This window comes from Castor canadensis, chromosome 9 (genome assembly GCF_047511655.1).
Source record: "Castor canadensis chromosome 9, mCasCan1.hap1v2, whole genome shotgun sequence".
NCBI lineage: Eukaryota > Metazoa > Chordata > Mammalia > Rodentia > Castoridae > Castor > Castor canadensis.
The window spans coordinates 111,146,418-111,163,537 of record NC_133394.1 but is presented as its reverse complement, the minus strand read 5'-3'; the positions used below and the strand labels follow the sequence as shown (position 1 = coordinate 111,163,537).

General features: G+C 47.7%; 1 protein-coding gene across 15 annotated transcripts in view; it reads right to left on the bottom strand.

Moving 5' to 3' along the window:
- Nucleotides 1-2,814: 2,814 nt before the first annotated feature.
- Hopx (HOP homeobox) overlaps nt 2,815-17,120 on the bottom strand; it is a 33,083-nt gene continuing 18,777 nt past the window's right edge. For 6 of the 15 annotated variants that reach the window (XM_074042171.1, XM_074042175.1, XM_074042170.1 and 3 more), the window contains 3 exons: nt 16,744-16,873; nt 15,029-15,188; nt 2,815-3,634 (listed from right to left, as the gene is read on the bottom strand). In XM_074042171.1, the coding sequence (XP_073898272.1) occupies nt 3,509-3,634; nt 15,029-15,188; nt 16,744-16,757 (300 nt within the window). In that variant the 5' untranslated portion in view covers nt 16,758-16,873 and the 3' untranslated portion in view covers nt 2,815-3,508. The other 9 variants (XM_074042178.1, XM_074042177.1, XM_074042173.1 and 6 more) reach the window with 8 other exon arrangements.

Sequence of the window (17,120 nt, the reverse complement as noted above, 5' to 3'; positions counted from 1 at the left end):
AGGAGACATGTCTCCCTGCCTGGGTTGGGGCAGGGAGAATCTTCTAAGCAGGGCAAAAAAAAAAAAGATTTCCCCCATTCCTCTTTAGAATATGGTAATTTGTCAGTTAATGAGACACTCTCTTGCATGAAAAATTTTTTTAAAAAACTATTTTTTTTTAAACACAGTAACCATTAGGGGACAATAGCTCTTTTACTGGGCCATTCTTTCTTCTCCTCTAAGAAGCAACAGTGTAACATGGACACACCGTTGGCCAACTGCCCACCGTCATTCCTTTCCTCTTTCTTGATAAGAAAATGCCAGCTGTCTTCAGCCATCAGGCGACAATGCGTTCGAGGAAAAACCAGGCTCTAAGAATGGGCTGTAATTGGCCTAACCCAACCGTGGTAATCCAACTCACCTTTCATTCATTCAACAAACAGTAAAGAAGCTCCTGCTTCATGCCAGTCTGTTCTATGTGCTGACAACCTTTGCCAATTACAGGCATGCAGTATGCCTGTGGCCTAACTCCAGACAAGGAGAAGGAAGGGAGCACTGATGAGGAGTTTCTGGGTAAAATGTTTTTCTCCTGAGAAAATAAAAAGAAGAGATATCTAAAGAGAAAGTTGGGGCTTTTCCTTCTGTGTTTGGACTATGTCATGTGAAGTGTGATGGCTGGAGCTAGAGCAGTTACCTTGTGAGCGTGAGGAGACAGACAACAGTCCCAGAAGGAATGACTGAGAGTCTTGGCCTCATTAACTAACCAAGCCTGGATTCACCTGCCTTTGTTTTGAAGGAAAATAGAAACTCAGTAAGTCAAAAGCATCCTAATACATAAACATGATTTTGTTTTCATTATTTATTTTGAATAAGATCAAGTAAATATTTTAATAAATGAAGAAAGAAGCTGACATTTTTCATTTTCTTCCTAGCTCTGCTATTTGATCATAGAAGGATTTCTGTTCCAGATATCTTTGTGGACAAAAACCATGGTTCCTGGGCTGTCCTCTTTGTGGCCTGTGAGGTTTTGGGAGGCCTCCCTGAACCTTGTTCAAAGAGAAACCTGGCAGACTCCATGTTTTAGTTTAGAGCTTCCTGGCTGCACTCAGTGGAACCCAGCTAGGCAGTCAAGTTGGTAAGCCAAAGATATTTGAAATGAATACACTATTTGGCAATAAGCTTTAATTTTGGGATAAGTAGGTCAACTAGCTTTTCACGGGAATGATTTAGCTTGGAGCCACGTGTCAGATGTCAGTTGGCTTCTCCTATCTTGATGGTGACAATAAAGGGATTATCCTTGCCATGCTTTGTGAGATTTGGGCACTAATGCGTGTTTGTGATGATCACTACACAGTTGCTCCAAAGGCGTTCATGTTTGCCCATTTCTCGTGTCTTTGGGTTTTTTTGATTAATAGCTATAATCTGAGGAGAAGTATTGTATTGGTCTGAGTACCAACAGGAAATCTACAGCAGAGGTAGCTGAAGACGATTTAATGCAGGGACTCTACAAAGGTATGGAGGATATTAAGGGAAACCAGCAAGGACAGTTTCGGGGTTAACTACAGTTATCACTTCTAGACTTAGACTGGGTCAAGGAGGGAGATATTACTAGAAGCTGGGAGAGGACTTCCTGACTGCAGCTATGGCCTTGGGCAGAAGATAGACACTGTCAGACCTAACTCTGGATGCACATAGCTGGGGAATGGGCGGGCGGGGGGGGGGGGTGCCCTGGAATCTCTGTTTATCCTATGACCTCCTGCTACTGACTCTCAGTGGCCAAACCCAACCAGAAGTTAGAGAGCAAGGGATCCTAGGTGAGGTATTGGTGAATGTCACCTCCTTGGCCACAGAGTAGGTTAGAAAAGGATGCAGAGTGAATCTAGAAGGGCAAAGGGATACTATCCATTCGTGTGCCTTTGGTCTTCCTTGTCAATAACGTCAGAACCAGTTAGGAGGTAGGCAGGGTCTAGATCCATTCTTTGATACCTATACATCTTTCTTGCATAGGATTCGGGCTGGAGTCTATAATCCAAGGTCCCCAAATAAACCTAGACATTTATTTCTTTATCCAGGTACCTTCCTGCAAAAAACTACAGGGCTGATGGTTTGAGTGCCTTGGTCAATACCTGTTCTGCTGAAAAAGTATTTCCAGTGCTTTCTTTGGAAATATGGGAAGATTGTCCTCTGTCCCTTTGGGGTTAGATTTGGTCATGCAACTTTCTTTGCCCAAAGGAACGTGGATACTAGTTGCCAGAGCAAGGCTCTCACTCTTTGAACTTCCACTGAAATTTGTGTAAGTGCTACTGATACACAGGACAGATACACCCAAATTGTCCAGATCTGTAGCAGATTCTCTTTTTGTTGTTGTTTTAGTTTTTGTTTTTTTGAGATAGAGTCTCACTCTGTTAGCCCAAGGTGACCTTGAACTCCCTAATAGCCCAGGCTGATGTCAAACTCTTGACTCTCCTGCCTCCATCTCATATAGTGCTGTGATTACAGGCATGCACCACTATGCTCCTCAGTCACCATTGCTTTTAAGCTACTGAGAATGGAGGTTATATGTAACTAGCCTTAGTATTTCCTGACACGTACAGAAAACTGGGCTCTTTTGGTATGGTTATCCTCTGGTCCCAAGGTGTTGCTGTGGCCCACATGATCTAAAATGGCTCATTACCACCTAGGATGGTTGCGTTCTAGCTGGAGCATGAAAAACAAGAGAGCATTCTTACCCGTCTTACAGGCATGGTCCCAAAGTGGCACACATCACTGCCTTGTCCACATCCTGTGTTTTAGCTATCCATTGCTGCAAGACACTTTGCTCCAAAGCCCAGCAGATAAAAACAGCAAAGATTTATTGTATCAAGCACCTCTGGGAGCAGCCTAGGTGAGTGCTGTGGCTAGAGGGCTGCAGCTGTCCGGCTGGGGCAGGAGCTGTACCTCTGTGCTCATTTGCCCAGCTTTTGGCAAACCTCAGTTCCCACCAGCTGATTCAGGAGGCCTCAGTTCCTTGCCATGTGGGCATCTCCACAGAGCTGCCCAACATGGCGGCTGGTATCCCCCAAAATAAGCAATACCAGAGGGAAGGAGAAGAGAAAGAAGCTATAGTGTCTTTCCGAAGAGACCCTCTCCACAATTCCTGGTGTTTTCATTAGTCGCACAGATGGCTATGGTTTGAGTGTGGTCTGTCTTCTCTGAAACTCAGGCTAAATTTGATTCCTGTTGTGGTGGTGTTGGGAGCTGGGGTCTTTAAGAGGTGGTTAGGTCCTCAAGTGCCTTTCTCATGGGCTGGGTTAATTCTGGTGGGAATGGAGTAGTTACTGTGAAGTGGGCTGTTAGGAAGCAAGGCACTCCTCATGTTTTGCTTGTTTGGCAGGTGCCACCTGGCCCTTTCCAACTTCTGCCATGTTTTGAAGCAGCACAAGGCCCTCACCAGATGTGGCTGCCAGATCTTGGACTTTCCAGCTTCCAGAACCAGAAGCCTAAATAAACTTCTTTCTTCTGTAAGTTGTTCACTTTCAGGCACTCTGTATTAGCAACAGAAATGGATCAGGACACAGAGCAAGCCGAGCACATTGTGGGAGGGACTGTGAAAAAGTCTGAACATCAGGAGGTAGAGTTTGTGGAGGCATCCTGGAGGCTGGCTAAAAATATCCAACTGCAAGAAGAATAAGAAAACTCAGTCTTCAGCTGGGCAGCCATCTCCCAGATAAAACTCAGGAATAAGCTAGGTGCAGTGGCTCACACCTATAATCCTAGTGACTTTGGAGGCTGAGATCAGGAGGATCACAGTTTGAGACCAGGCCAAGCAAGTAATTCATGATACCCTCATCTCCAAAATAAGCAAAGCAAAATGGACTGGAGGTGTGGCTCAAGCTGTAGAGTGTCTGCTTTGCAAATGTAAACCCTGAGTTCAAACCCCAGATTCACCAAACAAACAAACAAAAACCTCAGGAAGAAGTGGAGAAGGGCCAAGGGGAAAACAGAATCCTGTACTGCCACTCTGTCCTCTGGCCACATAAATATACACACAGAACACGTTCTGTATCCTGAACACACTCCCTGATTCTGGCCATAGTTCCTACACCCCTGAGGAGTCTAGTCTCAGAGTTACTTCTCCCAGAAACCTTGCCTTCATTGCTCCTAGACAATGCTGATTCCCACCCGGAAAGCTTCTCACATAGGAGTGGGAAGAGGGAGCTTCTACCCAGAAGAAGAAGAAAGAACATTCTTTGCATTGCTTATCTGGAACTCTAAGGATGACTCACCTGACTGTGAGTCAGGCCACTGGCACACTGGAGTAGCTGTATGAGTTACAGAAATGAGAGTCCAACCAATGTTTCCAATGCTTTTCTGAGCTTAGGTGACAAAGGCCTAGAAGACACCACATTGAAGTGCATGTTTCCAGTGTATTCCTTCCTTGTCAGCAGTACTCAAGTGTTTGTACCTGCACAACTGGGATGGTGAAGGCGAGGGAAAAGGGCCTCTAGGAACCTTGGCTTCTTCATACCTATAATTGTTTATAAAGAACACAAAAATTCAGGCACCAATGCCTCACTTCTGTAATCCTCACTACTTAGGAGGCTGAGGTTGGGAGGATCAAGGTTCAAGGCCAACCTGGGAAAATACTGAGACCCATCTCTAAAATAACCAGAGCAAAATGGACTGGAGGTGTGGCTCAAGGGTTAGAGTACCTGCTTTGCAAGCACAAAGCCCTGAGTTCAAACCCCAGTCCCACTCAAGGACACAACTGGGAAGAGGACATAACTTTTAAATTATTTTTATTGCTATCATTACTACTAATCACTTTGACATTGAGCTCAGGCAGGGACACAGTTGAAACAGTTGAAATGAGGTTTTTAAAATTCCCTCTTTTGGGCAATGAAATATGTGGAACGAGATGCCTACTGGGAGACAGCACAGGCTGAGAGAGTAGCAAAATGTCCCCAAATGGTAACAAAATCTTATCTATCACGCATTTGCATTTACTTCAAAAAAAAGTATGTTATGTTAATGTCCATAAATTGTCTATGCTCCGGTGACCTTCTCTTCCTTAATTTTGTAAAAACATTTTTTTTTCCTCAAGTCCACATTGACTAAGACAATTGTGGTGCTTTGCCAGTTATTTTTAAGGCTTGTTGGCTACTTCTCCTGGATTCTTGATTTCCCTGGTGGCTTATCCTCCTCCTTCCATGAATTTCTCTCTTCCTTCCCGCCACTGATCAGGACTCCTTTCCTATGAATGACAGGTACTCACCATGAAGGGAATTCATGGTGAGCCATTAGGCTGGGGTACAGCGAGAACCAGGACCACAAGACTCACTCTCTCCCTCTCCCATCTCTGCCTGGCTTCATTCTCTCCCATTACAGAGTGACTGGAAGATTGTCACTTACAACTCCAAACCTCCATCCTCACCATTTCCATGCAAGAGGATAATAAAGACCTTTCTCTCCAGGTCAATTGAGAAAGGGCCTTCAATTGGCCCAGCTTAGGTCAGGCACCTACCTGTTCATTGGTTTAGTCCCTGGCACTGTGATTGGCCAGCCCAGTCTTGTGTCTGTCCTAGAGTGGGGCTCTGAGGCCCTTGGGTTGACTGTCCTGTCAGAAACATGGAAAGTGGAAGGAGCCCTGAAATGTAAGGGTGCTGATACCAAAGGGGACCAAGGGTAACAGTGTGAGGTTCCAGGCCGAGCCCACCAGTCTCTCTCTGGTTCTCTTCTGGCCAGTGACAGAGTGTTGGAACCTGGCCTCCCTTCCAGATTATTCTCCATCTTTCCCTACGTTCAAGTGCCCAAGGGTCCCAAATATCCTCCTACCTGAGTTTCCATGGGACAAAGCACTAAACTCATGTATCTTATTGTGCATAGCCACTGCCTTCTTTTTTTCCTTCTCCTTCTAGACCTGTATTTCACAGTCCCCAAAATACATCATATTTTCCTAAACAAATGAACCAACTTTTTTTCCTAGGAAGGAATTCTTTCATTTTCTCAAGGCAACAGTTCAAACTACAACTAGCTTCTAAAAGGGTAAGTTCTTCCCACCCTATAAGGTGTGCAATAACACCAAGGTGAAGAAGCTGTTACCTCTGGGTGGTGGAATCCTGGGTAATTATTAGGGCTTTTGTAATTATATTGTATTTTGTTTGTTTCTTTTTTTTCTTTCTCCTTGTGCACCTCTGTTTCTACAGTTAACAAATGAAATGGGTTCAAGACAAAAAAGGAGGACAGAACAGCACCTGCTGCATGTGTACCTTTTATCAAGAAATGCAAAAATAGGGCTGGCAGAGTGGCTTAAGTGGTAGAGCGCCTTGCCTAGCAAGCACAAGGCCTTGAGCTTAACCAGGAAAAAAAGAAAAGAAATGCAAAACTAAAAATGTTCCCTCAAGCCTTGGGAGACCCCAGTCTCCAACGTAAGCCTTGTTGGCTAGACACTGTCCTGTGTCCACTGCTACTTCAAGGACGGATGGGAGGATGCCTGTGTGGAGGAAGGTGGGCTGTGGGGATGGTTTTGAGTCCAGTTGTATCCACAGTGTCTGCAGCACCAGAACTAGGACACTAGGCAGAAAAGGCAGGGGGTAGTGGTACAGTTTCTCACCCTTGGGAGGCTGTTATCACTTTGCTGTGGACCCTGGGCGTCCAGAAGACTCCATATAAAACTTGGGGCTCTGGTTCTCATTGAGACTTAGGCATCAAAATGAGCCTTTCCCGACTTCTTTAGCACTCTGAAGCAATCGTGATTACTGTTTATTTACCAAATGCTTCTTTTTTCATACGGTATTTCAATCCTTGTTCTATGGTTAAAAAAGTAAACTGGACATTAGTCCTGGTAACAAACTCACATCTAAAAGGACACCAAGTCCTCATTCCCCTCTTCCCCCAGCACCTGCCGTTCGAGGCTTCTCTAGAGTTGTGCACAGGGAGTGACCTTTGTGTGAGGCACGCTGTGCCAACTGGCTAACGCTTCTTGTCCTGAACTGTTCTTCACTCCTGGCTCAGGTGTGCGCAAAGGACTTTTGACCCAGGTCTTAGACCTGGTTTAGCTTCCCTCTCACAGTCACTTAGGGAAATCTGCACTGACTCCCAGTCTGCTTTGCCCACGGTCATCTTAGCCACACTTCCCCTCCCTGCCTGTTAGCCGACCTTCGTGAATGCTGTGAAAAGTGACATTGCTCTCTGCAGTTATTAACTGTGCAGACATTCACCTTCCTCCTCACCTTCCTGCCTCATCCTCACCTTCCCCCTTCTTTTTCCCAGACAGAGGTCAGCACCCAGCCTGTTTTCCGAGTTTGTTTATATGAGAGCTGTCTGAAGGTGGAGGGATGGGAAGCTTGCCAGGGCTGTCCACATGATCTGGCACACAGGTGTCCTTCTGGCTTTTTATTTCAAAGAACTGTGAAATAAGGGTTCTGAAGCAGACCCCAGTGACAGGGACCTTCCCAATAGCCATCCTTTCCTTCCTTCTCACCTATAAAACCCTGCTTTTGCTCAAGGCAGCAATACACCAATTACAAACACTCCCCTTCCAGACACCCAGGCACTTAGGGGCAGATATTTGGCTGCCAACGAGGTGTGGGTGGAAGTTGATAGATGGGGGCTTCCAGGAAACATGTTTTGGGGGCAGGGGACAATTAGTGGCATTTGCCCTTCACTTGTGCATTCACTGTAGCTTGCTCCCCACCCCCACCATGCAGACTCAACATCTCAGTATCCATCTTCTGTCCACGAACACAACAGACGTGTGCTAAAGATAGCAAAGTAGAAAGGCAGGTGTGGTGGTACACACCTGTAATCCCAGCACTCAAGACGGGGAGACAGTCTATGTGATTAGTTCATTGTAACCAAGTTACTATTCCATGCAATCAGACACAATCTCAATTGACAAAGACTATAAGGCTTTTAAGGTGGTCAGGCACTGGTGGCTCACACCTATAAATCCCAGCTACTTGGGATGCAGAGGTCAGGAAAATTGTGGTTTGAGGTCAGCCAGGGGAAAATATTAGCAAGACCCCATCTCAACAAGTTGGGTGGGCATAGTGGTCTCCGTGTGATTCCAGCTAGGTGAGAGGCATAGGTAGGAGCCAGTCTGAGGCTAACCCAGGCACGAAGTATGAGACCCTATCTGAAAAATAACTAAAGTGAAAAGGGCTGGCGGTATGGCTGAAGTTGTAGAACGCTTGCCTAGCAAACGTGAGGCCCTGAGTTCAAACCTCAGTTACCGCCCCCCTCCCCCCAAAAAAGCTGTGTTGTCAGTAAATGGGTGCAGATTGCCTGCTCGCTTCCTAAGCAGATGAACCATTTGGGGACCTCAGTAAAAATACGGGTTCTGATTCTGTGGGTCTAGATAGGGTGTGACACTGCACGTCTCACAAGCTCGCCGCTAAGGCTGTGGGTGGCACTGGTCCAGGACCACACTTTGAGCAGCAGGATTTGAAAAATGACAGCTCTGTTTTTAGCTGCTCCTAGGAGAAGCTATTCTGTTTCTCTCTGACAGACAAAAATCCTCAGAAACTCAGTGCTTTTCAGCAAAAAGTAAAGGTTTGCTTCAAATATCATTCTGGAGACAAAGAGCAGTTCATTTTATTTTGCAAAATAAATTTAACAAATACATTTAAATAAGGTGAATTCAAGGCTTTCTGTAGATTTTTGTCTTGGTTTCTTGCTTTTCTGCCATAACTGGGGTCTTTCCAAATTAACATAGCCAAGGAACCGTTTTATAAAATTTGAACAACTCAAGTATACTTCTCATTTCCATGGAGCCCCACTCACTCAGAAATGGAGGGCCAGAAGCAGACAGATGTAGTCACACATCTGTCATCGAGACCCAAAGGGAAGTAAATGTACCTTGCACCCCTCCCAGCCAAGCCACTGCTTTAGGCAGAAGCTATGTCTAGCTTCCTGTTGTTAGTCTCTTTGCTAGTTACATACATTTAAAAAATACAACACTGTGTTAAACAGAGGACAGCAAACCTCAGCACATACAACACTGCACTGAAAAATCAAAATGGCCCGTTTAAGCTGAGGAGAGAAACAGCAAGTGGTCTTCATGGAGCGAAGCTGCCCACGTCTGTCTGCCATCTCCCTAGTCTGTGACAGATCTGCACTCTGAGGGCAGGCCTTCCGACCGCCGCCACTGGGCCAGGCGCTGCTTAAACCATTTCTGAAAGAGAGAAGCGTGCAAAATTATCTGTCACATGCTAAAAAACTGAAATGCCTGGTCAATTTCTAAAAGGTAGCTTTTGTGGCTCAATTGGGAAGGCGGAAAAAGAGGGATGTGTCTGTCTGTGGGATGGCTCTCATGACTATCCATGGGGTGCCACAGGACCTTTGCCCATGCTATTTTCTATGCAGAAAATGGTCTGTATTCTTTATCTGATGGTCCTCTCTCTCATTTGTGGATTTTAGCTTAAATAGAACCTCATCAGTGAAGTCTTCCCTGACCACTCCACTGAAAGCAGATTCCTATTTATGTTAGTACTTTGTTATTCTCTTAGAAACTTTTTAACAGCTGCCATTACTTTATTTGCTGTGTATTCACTTATTTTTAATCTCTTAAGTCCTCCTAGAATGTAAGATCTATAAAAAGAGACTATTTTCATCTTATCACCATTGCATTTTAGCCTCTCAAACAAAGTCTGAAGAGTTAAGAGAATAGGCTACACACCTGTAATCCCAGCGCTCTGGAGGCTGAGGCAGAAGGATTGTGAATTTGACGCCTGCCTGAACTACATAGTGATTAATTAATGTTTGTTGAATGAATGAAAGAAATTGATGCCCCAGGTAGCTCTTTATGGCTGCTGTGTCTCATCACATGTGCTTAACTCCCCACAGGCTTTGCCCATCAGTAGTAACAGTAAGAATTTGTTGAATAAAATGAATGGACACTGAGCATGAGGCAACCTTGGAGCACTTCTTGGAGACACATGGAGTGGGCTGAGGAGCACTGAGGGAAAGTGGGATGGGCTTGGCAGTTGACTTAAACCCTTCCACCTCCATTTGACCCCAATATCCATACCTCCCATATGTGACATGGACCTAGGGAAGACCTAGGTGGAAGCTTCTGGACCTGGTACCACGGGAGGCCTGGCTTTTCACTTGCTATAAGGTGGTGTGGCTCACTCCTGACAAGCAGCCTTCAAGGGATAAGGGACTCCTTATCAAGGAGGACACAGCCATGCTGGGAATGGAGCTGGGGTCTGCAGCAGACTGACCAGGAGCCTGGGATTGGAACAGAGCTGCTCTGAGGAGACCCAGTGAGGAGAAGCAGCCAGCGTGGTCCATACCGGAGAGGATTGCGTGGAGGGCATAGGGAAGTCAGGACCCCCAAGATCAGTTGTTCTCTGCCTTGCACAACACACTGGGGGGAATGGGTAAGCTGCCAGGGTGGAGCCCCCTGAGGGATGTGCAGTCCTGGCCCTGACAATAGGAAATTCTATTTTGTGTCCTTAAAAATACATCTTACTCAGCTGAGCTGTAAAAAAAGGAAGTAGACTTTTGGGGGGGTGGTCTCTGTGGTCTCTTTGGGATTTTCTAAAATCCACCTGTACTAGGGGTAAGGAGATGGAGAGACAGAAAAGGAGCAGAAAGAGCAGGACTGTGGGATGCCAGACCCAGGGTGTGTGGATGGAGGAGCTCACTGTCAACCTCAGAACAAACCGTCTGGGCTCTCGGCCCGTACTGGACAAGACCTTATCTCTGCAGAGATCGAGGAAGCTGAAAGGCAGTTGAGCATAAGCCTGAAGTCAGAAGGAAGGATGAGAACACGGCAGCAGAGTCTCTCAGAAGCAAGGCCCTGAGGATGGGCTGCAGGGTTGAAAGGGTGTTGAGGCCCAGGCCCACGCAGGGCTCCGCACACTGAGCTCACTGAACAGCTCACCCCACTGTCCAGCAGAGCTGACACCCTGTACCGCCTTACGCAGGTGTCAAGGGCATTGTCCATCCACCTTTCTACTGTGGTGGCAGCAGAGAAAAGCAATCTAAAGCCAGGGCAGCAGACCAGCGTGAGGGAGCCTTTTTTTAGGGGGCTGAGCTGTGGATGCCACATGTCACTCCTGGGGACGGCTAATCTCAAGAAGAGAGAGCTCACGTAACCTTTGTGGCTTCCACCCAAGTTCTGTTGTGAAAAGTGGGCACATTTCCTTCTGTCCCCGCGTGTGGGTTCAGCTCACCCTGGGCTTGTTTTGTCACAGCACAGCCCCTGACTTCATTAATGAGGGAGCTCTGTGGGGAGTTTCAAGGTTGCAAGCCCTGATTACACAGGATTTCCAGTGACTAGGACTGAATAAATGGTGGCATTTAAAAAACTAATTAAAACCTAGAGGAGGAAAAGCTCACTTTCTATCAGGACTCATTTAAGACAAAATGGTTGAGCTGGGCCTATTCAAAAGAGCTCCCACATCCTAACATGCAGAATATTGATGGGCCATTCCCGAAAAATAGCTTCAGCCCAGACCATATTTGTGGCTTTGCAAGTTGGCATCGAAATGTTTAACAAATTGAGCCCTAGTGTTGGGGGATGGGAGGAGGTTCAGGGAAATCGCAACCATTTTCTGAAGTTAAATGAAGTATACACATAATAATTTAATAAGCCAGTTACTGGCTGACAAAAACCAACAAACAAAGCAACATTAAATACCTCACTAGCTAGCTTCTTTCCCTTCTAGAGCATCTCACTCCCATCAACGCTAATTTTCCACCTGGCTTTATCCTTCTCGCCTTTGTTTCAGCAGTCCCCTGGGAAAGACATTCCTCCCTTGCTTGCTTACAAATGAATGTCCTCATTACTCTTGCCCAGGGATGGAGATTTATTTACTGGGAGTGAACTGACAGGCTAATGAGACAGTGGGAGAGGGAGGAGTTGGGGCAGAATAACATTGTCCTTGTCCTTTTCTGTAGCAACTAACATGTCATTCTTTTCAAGGGGAGCCCTTTAGAGGTCTTTATCCCCCTGATAAAACATCCAACAACTAAAACCACTGGGTTCTGGGAACAAGCCCAGAACATCAAGAACAGATAAAAGTGCTGGAAACCTCCCCAAGAATTGGCGCCAACAACACTGCACTTGGAGTGTGTGTGCTTGTGTGTGTGTGTGTGTGTGTGTGTGTGTGTGTGAGTGTCTTAACAGAGAACACCGTTAGCCGCCCCCCCCCCCATCCCAGGGGACTAATGAAAGAGTTTTCCCAGCCTCTTCTAACACTGACTTCAAGGCAATAAAATTCACAGGATTCTGTTAGATTTTGTCTCTCTTAAGCATAAGGTCACAGTGAGCACGATGCTAAAGGTTATTTCAATAGAGCCCCTTCTCCTCGCTTTGAGCTCCTAGAGGTGGCCTCCCATAGCAGAGAGTTTGGTTGTACAGTCGGGTGGTTAGAAAGAGGTCTACAATCCGTTCATGGTTCATAAAGTGATGTTGGACTTTTACACCATTGAGTGAGTGTGCCTCCCTCAAGCCTTTTTTAGGACATTGGTAGGGGGAGGGGATAAAAAGGAAGTGGTCCACAAGCTTCCTAGCTAGGGACTGTTGCTACCTTTTAATTCCTCTTGCCCTGCCCAAGGATCAGCAGTGTGAATCAGTTGCATTAGCTCCCTCACAAGAGTATCTCATGCTTGTTTTTCTTTCACACAAGTATTACTAGTTCTAGGAAAACTAAGAGTATGATGCCTGTAATCCCAGCACTTGGGAGGCCGAGATGGGAGGATCAAGAGTTCCAGGCCAGCCTGGGCTATACATCAAGACCTTGTCTCAAAGAGTTAAAAACAAAACAAACAAAACAAAAAAAACCCAGCAAATGGTGTTAGAGAAGTTTAAAGAGTAATTCTCACCACCAGTGCATATGAAGGTGGTGGGAAGGGGATGAGAAAGATGGAGGATGATACTCCAGCCAGCAAGAAGTGACAGAGGACAGACAGCCTGCAATAAAACAAAACAAAACAAAACAGGGCTTCTGTAGGAGCTCTGGGTTCCAGATGCTTCCCTGCAGGCCCAGGCAGGATGACAGAAGGGCAAGCTAAGCCGCAGCTAGGGAGGAAGAAGGTGTTGGCCCTATGGCAGGAAGAGGAAGCCAGCCCATGAGGCTGACTCACACCCATTCACGTGGGGCTGGGTCTACCATTTGTTTGTTTGAGGATGGCAGAAGTCCGGTAATGAAAGAAGGGCCACCTGAGAGGGGCAGAGGGAGCTGCCCTGCAGAGGTCTGCACTGGCTGCTCCTACCCAGATTCAATCTGAACTCTCTAATACTGGGCAGAGCTCAAGGGAGACTGACTGTAGTCTGCAGCAGTTAATCTTTATAATGCATGGATTTTTTTTTTCAGGACTAATTGTAGCCTAAATTGACTTTCCTGTCCTCTTGCACCCCATCCAGTGGTTTCCAACCCTCTTCTGTGGAGACAGCACAGCATGATAAAGAGTCTGGGTTGTGGAGCCAGACTGCTAGAGTTCAAGTCCGGTGCTCCCTCACTGTGGTCATGGGCAAGTTTCTTAACCTTTCCATGCCTAGGGCTATGAGTACCTGCCCTTAGAGCATTACTGTGGCAAATAAATGACTGAACACTTAGAAGGAGTCTAGGATAGTACACAGCAAGTGTCAGCCGTTCCAAAGGTTGTCAACACAGGGCTAGAGGGTAGCTCAGGGGTAGAGTTGATGCTCAACGTGCTTGAGACCCTGGGTTGGATCCCTAGCACTCCCCCCCTCCCCCTGCCCTCGCCAGACACAAGTGAATGAGGAAATCAACATAATTATTCTTCTGCTCTGCTGTAAAGGGTGGCTGGTGATTTACTATGGGAGAACCAGAGCCTAAGAGGAAGATTCAGGCTGCTGTGCCCACATCCCATAGCCTTCTTTTTAAAAGATAGGCTCTCTCTGTGATCAGTCCTCTTCTAAAGATAGCATGGGATTTTAGATGACAAAACTCCAGCAGCCTGCCTCCGCTGGGGGTGCCAGGAAACATAAGCTGGTAGACTTGGGTTACAGGAAACCTCCTTCCATTAGGTTCTGGTTCTGGTTAGTCAGACAGCTGCTCCATTTGCCAGAAACAGATATGTGTGGCTTTCTATTTGATCTGTCAATGACAGAATTATCTCTGGGCAAGTGTTCTAAACGACTCTAGCTTAATTAGTAAAACCATCTTGGCCCAGGGTCTTGGTCCTTAAATCCAAGGAGCACCCATTACAAGGTTTTAAGCCTCACCTGAGCAGGGTGAGGAGCGCACAGAGTCTCCATGCTCTAGTCTATAAAATGGGAAGAATCGGAATTGAGATTAAAGGTGTGAAGCACTTCGGGTTCCCTCAGGTGAACTGCTATGCTTCCAAGTAGTTTAGCATGCATAATAAATTGTCCTTCTGTGATCAAAGGGAAAATAGAAGTCAATTACACAGAGTTTTTAAAAAAAAAAATCACTGAAGGCTCCAACACTGCACATGGGCATTCTCTGCCCTAAAATTTTCAGGGCAATATAGGAGCTTTTAAAAGACAAATCAATGCCCCGAAGGGGACATCTCCTGCCACTCCCTTGTGCTGTAATGTCAGATGTCTATCTTCTTGGAAAACTTCAGAAAAGGACTCTCTCTATACCTTACAGCCAGGGAGTTTGAAAAATCTGGACCTATCTCCCTGGCTGCATGCAATTTGAGTTCTGCAGCTTGGAACTGTTGCGGCGGGATGGGCAGAGCCTGCTTGATGCCCAGGGCACCCTGGCAGCGCCTCCCTCTGAGCCTCAGTTTCCTCCTTTGCCAAACCCGAGGGCTGAATTTATAGCTGATCGCTAAGGTCCTTTCCAACTGTGACATTCCTGATGGGAATAAACTGCACAGAGGGACACTGAGACCAGGAAAGCGAAACAAGAGCAGGCGCGAGAGCTGCTCCCAACCCGGAGGGAGGAGAACGCGTTCGTCCCCGGGTGGTGGGAGAGTGGGTGACCGCACAGCTCCTGGAGAGGCCATCGTGGATGCGGACGGAGCGCAGATTCGGCGCCCGTGGGCGTGGGAGCCGCGGGGCCCTGCAGGGTCTGGGCGCCGCGAATGGCGATCGATCGTGGCAGGGCGCGCGGGGACTCACCTGGGTCTCCTCCTCCGACAGGCCGGCCTCGGCCGCAATGAGGCACAGCGTGGTGGGGTCCGGGTGCTTGTTGACCTTGTTGAAGTTGTACTCCAGGATCTCCACCTGGTCCTCCGTGGGGCCGCTCGCGGTCTCGGCTGACATGGTCCTGGCGCGGTTGCTGGACAGAAAAGCGAGGCGGTGAGGGAGGCCGCGGCCGGGGGCGCCTCTGTCCCGACTGTCTCTCCCGCTGTCCCCTCCCGCAGTCCCCCGGCCGCAGGCAGCAGCCGAGCTCGCGCCCGCCCTCCCGTTCCCAGGCCGCCCAGTATCCTACAGCGGAGCCCAGTGACCCGCGCGTCTTCCCGCCTCCAGGACGCTCCCCGTCACGTCCCCGCAGCCCAAGTCTCCGATGGCAGGAGGAAGGTGACTCCGCGACCTCCCGCCCACCGGAGCGGAGGAAGCGCGGCCTCCCGGGGGGAGGGGCTCCCCTGGGGACAGACAGGCGCGAGTGGGTTCGCCTCCCCGCCCGCTGCCTGTGCGCTCGGTCAGCACTGGGGATCCTCGCCAGGGACCGCTGCGCCCCCACGCTTCCTCCAAAGACTCTACCCACGCGACAGAAATTGTCTCTCCAAGTGGGGGAAATGGAGATTTTTCTGTTCTAGAGATGGGCGCAGGTCCGCAGAAGAGATGTGATTTAAACGCAGGGGTGGGGGCTGTGTCACAGGAGAAAAGGCCACCTGCAGGGCTCGTGTGCGCCACTCAGCAACCACTTCCTTCAAACCGCCCTTCACCGCCCCCCAACACTAGTTTTCTAATGAAAGCAATGAGTCACCTGCTGTCACCAGGCCAGTATCTCACAGAAACCCATGAAGGGTTCACTTCACTATGTGTCCCCTGAGGCGTGGCTGAAGACTTTTGAGAAGGACTAGGATCACCTACTCAATCAAGAAGGATCAAAGACATCTGTCGTTGAAAACCACAAGCTTCCGGGTGTGTGGGGGTGGGTACTATAAAGTCAAGAAAATAGGTCCACCTTCAAGGTCTCCCGTGGGTCCTCACGTTGGAGTCAGGCATTGCCAGCAGGTTGGGACAACTGCTTCCTGCTGCCTTGTGTCTCTACCCTCGCAGCTTCACAGCTGAGGCAAAGGAATCTGGCAGATGTGTGCCCTTCTCCCCCATCTCAGCTTTAAGAGACCAGACTATGGAAGGTTGGTCTTCAAGATCCTCCTGGCTGTGGATTTGGTACAGACCTGTTAGGACTTGACTGCTGCTGACAATAAAAGACCAGCAGAAGTGTGGGAATTGCCTTGGTTTGTTGTTTTAATAAACAATTGCAAAATCATCCAGCCCAGTCTTGAGCAGGGTTTGATGTGGTTTAGGCCAAGGATGAGCCATGCTTTGCCAGCTGCTTGGATGAAGTACCCAATACTGTTTCAACCTTTCCTATTTAGTGACCTGCTTCTCCCACACCCTAAAAGAATGTCCTTATCCCTCCTCTAGGCCTCTTGAAGGGACTCAGGCAAGACAAGAAGCTGTTCTATGACTGTGTGCAAGTCAGGCTCAAGTTACTAACCAAGTCACCATGAAATCGTGTGTTTTAGGAAATTTTGTTCTCCCCCTCCCTATAATTCTGTAGCAGCAATTTCTGTCACAGTATTGAGACAAGAGGGGACCAAGCCAGGTCAGAAACACCTCCCTTCCATTGGCATCCATCCCCACCTCCTCACCCCACACACCTTCTTTGACACATATAACTCAGCTGGAAAGCCTTGGAAATGGCCTCCTCCAATCCTCTTCTGTCACAGCCCAGGAGAACGTGGCAGGAGACGCTGACTTTCCAAGGCTACCCAGTTGGTGACCAGCACTCTAAAACGGAAAGCTTCGGCTTTGGTTTCAGTCCTGTGTTCTGGTAGTCTCTTCTCAGCAGGCCAGCTTATGTTTAGTTTGGTAGAAAAACTGAGGAAAGCAACAGTCTAACTGCAGACAGGTGCTTGTTGCCATTTTGAATGGGCAAGGACTGGCTTAGTTGGGCACCAGTCCTGGCTGAAGGCTGGAGATAGCAGGCAGAGGGGTTGTTCTATTTATTTATTTATTTATTTTGGCAGTACTGGGG